Genomic DNA, 9,202 nt, shown 5'->3' with positions numbered 1-9,202 from the left:
CTTTAATTCAGAATAGTTTGATCTATTTCTACCTTAAGCACTTAGAAGATGATTATAGTATATTCTCATGATAGTCATTTATATTATAAAATCTTTTACATTTAACTCTTGTCATTAACAATATGCAGTGGAAATGAGTTTGAAATAATTAACATTATTATAAATTCAGAGTCATGTACTTATCATGATTTATGTAAATATTATAATTGCCTGTATCAGTATATTTATAATAACCATAGACATACTAGATACAGGTACACATAACTTACTGATAAAACAAAACTGCAAAGAAAACAAGCTGATATGTTTCATGTTAATTTGGTTTTCATTATTAGTGGTTTGAATTAAAACAATAAAACTAACTAAGTTTCTTAAACACAAAATAGAAGGTCAGAATTATCACAGAGTGTTACTTCAGAAACTTGATGTCTTAAAACAAGTCGTTTTTAGGGTAAAAAAAAAGTGTGCATTATACACAGAAATATACAAAACTCATCAATGAACACACATAATTCTAAGCATCAATTTTCACTTTTTGAACATCATAAATGTCTAACTTAATAATTCTGACCATGGAAACAACCAACATCAATTATTCATTTCTAACAAAACTCGTGGTTAAATAAAATAATACAAAAGCAATGTAAAATAACATAGATAATCTCAAAATGTTTAACATTATCATAGACATAAAATCTCCAAAAACTATGTTAAATCTCAAAAAAACAAAACAAAACAAAATACCGTACTATCTACTAAATGCAGATTTTAAATCAAATGTACTATAACAAGTCATCTAAAATAAATCAAACTAAAACAAGAATCAGATCTTCAATTGACATTCCTCATATTAAAATATATTCAATGTATAAAATAATACTATATATCATATATTATATAAATTTCCTTAATTTCAAAAGTTTATTCTTCCATAGAAGGGTACTTCCAGGCAGAAAGAGGAACTGATGTTTCTTTCACTGCCTGTACAGAAACAAACTTCAATAAATAGTGAGGACCACCAGCCTTTTCATTTGTACCAGACATTCTCGTTCCACCGAATGGTTGCTGAGCCACCACAGACCCGGTTGACTTATCATTAATATAGAAATTACCTGCATTCTCCCTGAATTTATCAATGAGAACCTCTCTAGCTTTCTGATCCTTTACAAAAATAGACCCAGTCAATGCAAATGGAGATGTCTTGGTAACCAAATCTGCTGTTTCCATACATTTATTATCTGGATAGATATACATGGTTAAAACTGGACCAAATATTTCCTCTTTCATCAATTTATCATTGGGATCAGTGGTTTGAATAATAGTGGGTTGTACAAAATAACCTTCAGACTGGTCACAAGTACCACCTGCTAATATTGTGGTGTTGGGAGAATTCTTGGCATGGTTAAGATAACTTTCAATTCTAGCAAAGGCTTTATCATCAATTACTGCAGTGACAAAATTCTCTTTCTGTAAGGGTGAACCAGTTTTAATCTCTTTATGGATACTTAATAAACCATCTTTAATCTTTGGCCATAATGATTCTGGAACATACATCCTAGAAGTGGCTGAACACTTCTGACCATTGAATTCAAAGGCACCTCTGATTGTACCATTTACAACTGATTCAACATCAGCTGATGGATGAATAAAATGGAAATTTTTCCCTCCACATTCACCAATCATCCTAGGATAGGATCTGAAATTGTCTAAATTATTTGCTACTTGTTTCCACAAATGTTTGAATGTCTTTACACTACCAGTAAAATTAATACCAGCAAGATCTGGGGAAGACACAACTGTATCACCAAAAGTTGGTCCATCAGCTGGTACAAAGTTGATCACTCCAGCAGGTAAACCAGCTTCTCTATATATTTTGAAAACTGTATAATTTGAAAGCATGGCTGTATCAGATGGTTTCCATAACGCCACATTTCCCATCATAGCAGGGGCTGAAGGTAGATGTCCACCAATGGCTGTGAAATTGAAAGGTGTAACAGCTGCCCAGAAACCCTCCATGCCTCTGTAAACAGAAGAGTTTTTGATGCCTTTATCAGGACTAATTGGTTGATATTCTGTCACCAATCGAGAAAAGGTAATATTAAATCTCAAAAAGTCAATCAGTTCACATGCTGCATCAATTTCAGCTTGCCAGATATTTTTAGACTGACCGATCATAGTTGTTGCTAAAAGATCAGCTCTGTACTTTCCTGCCATTAAATCAGCTGCTTTTAAAAATATATCGGCCCTCTTTTCTATGGGTGTCCTCTCCCATTCCTTTCTGGCTTTTAAGTTGGATTCAATTGCTTGTTTTATGATATCCTTGCTGGCATGTCTGTACTTGGCAACTTTATGCTGATGATCATGAGGTGATACTTGAAACAATTCCTTCCCATCTTTAATCTCCTTGTCACCCACTACTATAGGAATATCAGCAACTTGGTTATTGTATTTCTCAAGTACCCCTTCCAACTCTTTCCTTTCTTTACTGCCTGGTGCATAATCTAATAATGGTTCATTGACTGCATCATATGTTTGGTAAGAACTAGAATAATATCTGGATGCATTGAAATAAAGTTTTGCAGCACTCCTTAGTCTTTGACAGGTGATGAATGCCATTTTCTACACTTTGTAGCACTCTTAGAATCCGAAAATTCAATGTAGGCCGACTAACAAATATCGAAAATTCAGCTCAAGAGACAAAACTTTGGTAAATTTCCCTTACCAAATGTCTGTGTCATGAGTATAATGGTGTTCTTATATAATGTTCCGTACCGGTACCTGTTTCCAGAGTAAACTGGTCAAGATAATATAATATTATCACAAGCACTGACAAGTACTCTCAATGATTGTTGAGTTATCTGATTAAGCCTTATAAAAAATATACAGATATACTCGTGTTGACCTATATTACATTAATTCTTTTACTTTCATAGCCAGTGATGACATTCATTATCCCTCAGCCAATAGAGGTCAACTGCATAATCTGTGTCAAAATTTAGCGTTTTGATTGGTCGATTCATTTGAGACATGATAATCAAATCTAATAGAAAGACTTGTTAATCAAGACGATTTTGTACAAATCGTACCCAGTAAATATTTTCTGTACTAAAGCGTATCCAACTATGAAACTATGAAACGAGGTTGAAACGAATCTTCGGAGGTGAAAAATCTCTATTTAAACAAGGCCTCTAATCATAAATATCCTTCAGAGGCTGGAATAGAGGCAGATGTTTCGGACTAGCCGGTAGTGGGGGAAAGTTATAGATCGGGGAAGGGAGGGGGGAAATGGTGTACGGATTTTAATGGCAGTAATAGAATTGATCGGTTGTCAGAATTTTTTTAGGCAGACTCTTATAAACATCATTTAAACACGGGTAGACGTTTTGTCCTCTCCCTTCATACACTGCATGACACTATCTCTGTCCCAACAGCCTAAATCAATAAGGAAAGATCAGTAAATTCCATAGCCTTTAATTAAACCTATAGGTTGCAAATTACAGATCACTGCACCTGATAAAAAGTATCTTCATTCGTTAGAGTTGCGTCCCTTCACTAGAAAGAAATAGTTCCTGACTTGCTTATAAATAATTTAAACTGAATTTCGTATAGCACTTAATCTTACAATATTGTACACACTTGATCAAAAATATGTAAGGCAATAGTCCAGTTTCGTCCATCTTTAGGTAGATTATCATACTGTCAATAAGCCGTGATTTTAATCTTGAAAACTCTAAAGATACCAGAAAATATATAAAGTCGATTCCTTAAAATTCGATTATCTACATAATACAGATCTTTAAATTAAACTAGTAAAGTATTACTTCAGGCAGCATTTGCGTCCAACCGACACTTTCTACTGCGGCCTCTACCAACTTTCAAGCTTTAATAATACTTTGTCGAGAATTGGATAAACCGACGCTTCAACAGGATATAATTTCAATATCTTCTAATTTTATGTTTTAGCAATCCATTGAGATTCAGCTTAGATTAACGCTTTTCAGAATTAAAACATCGTACAATTCGTACAATTCGTATGATTTTTTGAGACTCTGGTAGGCCTTGTGACAAGTATAATCTGCGCAGTGACTCAACTACCATAATAACTGATTGAACCATGTCCACGGACATCCGGCCCTAAAGGGGTCCCCACACCCTGTAAAAACAGACTGAAATTGACAGGGGGTATCATAACACAGGAGAGCATTATCTAACAAATAATTCCCCGGGAGGGGCCTAACCGGCTTCCATGGGGCCCTCACTCATTTAGTTGAGCCTTGCATTTAGGAGCAATTGGATTTTCAACGATTTACCGTAACTGGCGGCATCTGTATGAGATAATCTGATCAATCTCTGATTCAGTTAAATCAAGTTACTCACGTCTATTCGTGTCGTCGAATTGATTGTGGGTATTGATCATCCAGTGCTCCCTTTCACTCAAAACTTTCATATTATAGACTTTTGTTTATTGTAGATTACTCGTGGTTGTTTTTTTTTTTTTTTTTTTTTTAACTTAATACTAACTATGCTAACTTCACCTTATCTTGTATTGAACATTTATCTCTTTATTTGTGACCTTGGTCAATGCTTTACATAGAAGTTTTTAGCAACTTCTTCACTCTTAACACTCACTTACCTTTTATAATAGCTGGTTAAATAAGTATATACATAGATTTGTATCTTTTCAGAACCTACCCACACCCCATTATCTTTGATGACAGAAGTGATGACAAGAAGACTTAATATTTATTACATTTATAGTACTTACTATATCACCTCCACACTATTTTTAGTGTCTATGAACTTCCACATTCTTAATACCCAGTTGATCGCACTTGCTGGACGGACGGGCCTGAAGCTATGTTGTCATTCTTTATTAAACGACTTTATCTCTTATTACTTAGTGAACTGAAATGTAATGTTTATATTTCAAACTTATCACCAGCACCATTCAAGATTTTTTTAAAAGAAGGTATTACCACTCCTGAAGGTATTGCAAAATCTACACGTGCTTATCATTTAGAACGTCGCCTATCAGTTATCCATAGGCTATACACGTCTATAGTATTTATTTTCCTTAAGATCCTGAATACTATTTCACAGCTTCTTTATTCTACAAACCTCTTATTCTAGGATTGTTCTGACATCTGGGCTGCATGTTTTATTTGCCCTGAATGTTAACAATTTATTGTCTTTTATTTCATTTAAAACAGTTCCTGTTTGTTTAAAAGTTATCTTAACCATTTTTTGTTCTGTCTGATTCATTTTTATTTTAGTATAATTCTCAGACAATCCAATCGCCTACTTGTTTTGTCCTATTATCGCTCACTGTATGTTCTCACTCGTTATGATTCAAAATTTGTTTTCTTCAATTTTTAAATTCCATCGACACAATTGTTTATAATGGTATTAATTTCTCCAAATGGGAATTGAAATTGATATAGATTACACTCATGAGTCACAATTGGTTGCGCTGTTCGTAATCACGTAACTTTTAGTGAAGTCATAACCAGTAGCTTTCATTCCTTATCAATTGGGAATAACATTTCTGTACTCGGTGTAATAAGATCAATGTTTCCGACTAGCAGGCGATTCAATTATAGTCTTAAAGGGATGTAGTAGTATTAGATTGTTACAATCGGTTCATAGATTAACTCAGCAATCTGTGTCAGAATATAATCTGATTATAAAACGTCCGATTGTCCCAAAAGTCTTCAAAAATGCACTTAATGGGAATACAGACGATATTGGTTTTATCGGTACGTGTTTGCTTATGTTAGTGAAACCACCAAGCTAATATCTAAACGATTCTTTTAATTTAATATTTTAAAAGGTAAATGGTCAATTTAAACATGTAAAACCATTAAGATGTGATAGCTAACTCTTGGTATTGACCTACACCAACTGCGATGAGTGCAGTGCCAAAACAAGAGCTAAACAATGGTCTTTCGTACTAAACCTATTGGTGCGAATTTTGGCAGGTCGAAACAACATTTTTCCTACATTTCTGTGTGAAAAAATATTTGTCATGGAATTAACTAAAATCGTCTTTGTAGCTTCCGAATAAAGGGATTTGGATTTCGAAAATTCTTAGTTGCGCATTTAGTATATTGACGATTGCTTACTGTCTTTCTATCGTTTACTGTCACACTCTAAATTTCAAACCTGTTACAAATAGTTGATATCGAAATATCGGATGTACGGAAAGTTTATATTATCTTTGTGCTAATTCAGTTGATACCAGTCAGGAGTAGATATCTTTAATATTTTTATCAATTCAATACTAAAACTGATATTAAACTGTTACAGATGTTTAATTAATCTTATCAACCTAATCCACTGGTCACATAGACACTACCACAACTATTTACCGTCAAAGCCAAACGATCATGCTTTGGCGCCCTTTTATCAATTGTTATCATTGAATAACAATTGATACAATTACCAGAAGCTCCATGTCAGATGGAGGTATTCCGATAACAGGCAAATCATCAGATACTCCAACACGTCACCTGTATCAATCATGAGTGGCCATCTTGATAGAAAGATAATTCATCAATTGTTGTCTCACCGATAAAATGGTTAAGAGAGGATGTGAATCACCAAAACAAACAATTTCCCTGTTAGCAATAGTGATGATCTCCAGCTCACATTACAGGAAATTTCCGAATTTAAACACATGACTTAATCAGCACTTTTTTTTCAAATTGACATTCGAATATTGCTCTATTCTGCTGTTGGCTTCTGCTTGAACAATACAGGAGATTATAGCCCGGGTGTTTGATAAAAGACATTTTTCATACATTGTCTGAATTGTGTGAGAATGAAAACATTTTCGAAAATATTGACAACAAACAGAAGCTATGAATATATTGAAGTTCAAGTTTTGCAATGGATCAACCAAGTTCCCAGATAATCAACGTCTCTGTTGTTCTTTTTTTACATTATATCGTGGGTGATCGTATATGCCATATTTGGTCATTTTGACTTTTTGGTACAGTTCGAAAGTTCGTAAAAGCGAGGATCTTGTGATCAAAAACTCTAATTCTTAGCTTGATTGTAAATAACAAAAAAAAGACATTAAGTTAAAAACATGTATATGTAAACAGTCAGATTTAAAACCTCGTAAAATATTATACTATACGAGGTTCAATGTTTTTTTTTCTGCTATACGAGGTTTACATTTTCAACGAATGAAAACCACGTTTTTAACAAAATACGCGTACAAATAGTTTTTTGCTTTTTTCTTGAAAAGTAATTTCGCGTCATAAACCTTCGAGGTTTCAAGCGGCCACCTACGATATGCATCGTTAAATGATAGGGGGGACTTTCGGACTTTCATCTGATTGAAATACGCACGTCGTGACTGGGGACTGATGATATTCAAGGCCAAACCTACAGTTTCTATTTGAAATGGGCATACACTGTTAATTGGAAAACGCACATGGAGTTCTGTATGAGTGTGTGATAATCAACTTGGTCAACCAAAACAAGGAGACTTAATTTTTGTCACGTATAAGAATACTCACCACATGAAAATGTAACAATTATAATTTATACTAAGGACCTATAATGATAAATAAAGATTTATACCCCCAATGACGAATTTCAGTGTTTGATTAAGATAGCATTCTTTCACCACATACTTCATACAAATAACATTTACAAGGAAATCACACTCCAGGGTATTATTCAGACTTACACTTGTGGTCATAAATATATTTTGGGACGTAACCTCATATATTTTTGTTTGTCCAACTAAGATTGATGAATTAAGTTGTGGTATTTTAGTAGGCTTCAATGCTGAGGGTCCGAAAATACCCTACCCTTATCCTGAAAACAATAAATACTGAATACGCCACTGAAAGCATTTGATGACTATGGAAATGTAACTTCATGTCGTTGGTCTCAGTCATGTAATATCTGTCGTGAAATTTCAGAAACCCAAGGTACAAAGGTGCATACTGGTGTATGCCGTTTTACACGAAATGAAAAAATGCAACAGGTAATTTCCGTTGGACAATCCATATGATTATTGAGTACCAGGTACGATTTATTATGGTGGGTGGTCGAATTTATAATAATAAATATAGCTATGGCCTAGACTCTAAGGGCCCTTCTGGTAATTATTTTATTGGGTAGTACAATCCTATTTATTATAATTGCTCTTAAAGGTATATAGCACCCATGTTTTATATATTTGCGGTTTTAATGTGTTATTGTAAAGTTCTATGAACTTTTTGTGTTTCTGTTCAGACTGTTGTCAGATCAGTACTTTGGTTTGACTATTCCTTTCAAAGCTCTTTGATTTATCTCTCAATGATCAATTAAACTACAGCCTCAATCACTTGAGATCGATAATTTAATTTCTTTATTAGTAAGTAACATTCTAATGTTTCCTCTATTTCATTATGGTCTTTAGATTTTAGAAGTTTTCTATGAATTGTCGGGGAAAAAAACAACAGATCAAAGTGAATCTGTACTTGTTTACTTGCTCTCTAATAAGAAATCAGAAAATTAGGGTTTTATATCCCGAATTAGTGTAGTTGTACTTTTACCACGATTCAATCAAACAGTAACATGTAAACCAATCTTTAAGGTTAACCACATTTTCTCACCCACGACATCTAAAATAACTGTGGTCTGTCGTAACTTGTACACCGTGTAAAGACATTAATTTCCATTTCTACGAGACAATAATACGGACTTTACCTATTTGCTACACAATGCACCGAATGCCCTTAACTAATGAATTCACTGCGCCATAATTAATGACATAGATTGTAGTTAAAACTTATTTCTATAAGTACAACAAATGTCAAAGGTTATACGGGAGTGATGGTATTCTTTAAACTGTCGAAACGACATGAGGTGATAATTGAAATCAACAAAATGGAGTTTTACATCCTGCTGCTCGTAGTCTTTAGTGGGCGAAAAGTAAAATGCAAAAAATATCCCGGTTTGGAACAAGTGTTACAAGCTAAAAGGGACCTGTCCATTACCCCTTCCAGAAAATGGTACAAATTAGAACTATTATCGGTTGATCTTATTCCAGCTACCTGTCGGATTTTTAAACCTCATCCAAACCCCCGATGGTAACTAGTACTTGAACAAAATAAAGTTTTCTTCTCATAATCAAGAACTCACAAAAAGAGGCATTGAATCGTTTAAGACTCCTGTGGATACAATCAATTTAGTGGTTGCC

General features: G+C 33.9%; 1 protein-coding gene across 1 annotated transcript; it reads right to left on the bottom strand.

The window, feature by feature from the left end:
- Nucleotides 1–921: 921 nt before the first annotated feature.
- Nucleotides 922–5,991, bottom strand: LOTGIDRAFT_161287 (hypothetical protein; the record flags this gene model as incomplete). The annotated part of the gene is made up of 2 exons (XM_009056610.1): nucleotides 922–2,519; nucleotides 5,952–5,991. 2 exons carry the CDS (start codon nucleotides 5,989–5,991, stop codon nucleotides 922–924), a joined length of 1,638 nt encoding a protein of 545 aa, XP_009054858.1.
- Between the last annotated feature and the right edge of the window lie 3,211 nt (nucleotides 5,992–9,202).

Source organism: Lottia gigantea, assembly GCF_000327385.1.
Source record: "Lottia gigantea unplaced genomic scaffold LOTGIsca_28, whole genome shotgun sequence".
Lineage (NCBI taxonomy): Eukaryota > Metazoa > Mollusca > Gastropoda > Lottiidae > Lottia > Lottia gigantea.
Note: the sequence above shows the minus strand (reverse complement) of the source record. Positions and strands in the feature narration are given on the sequence as shown.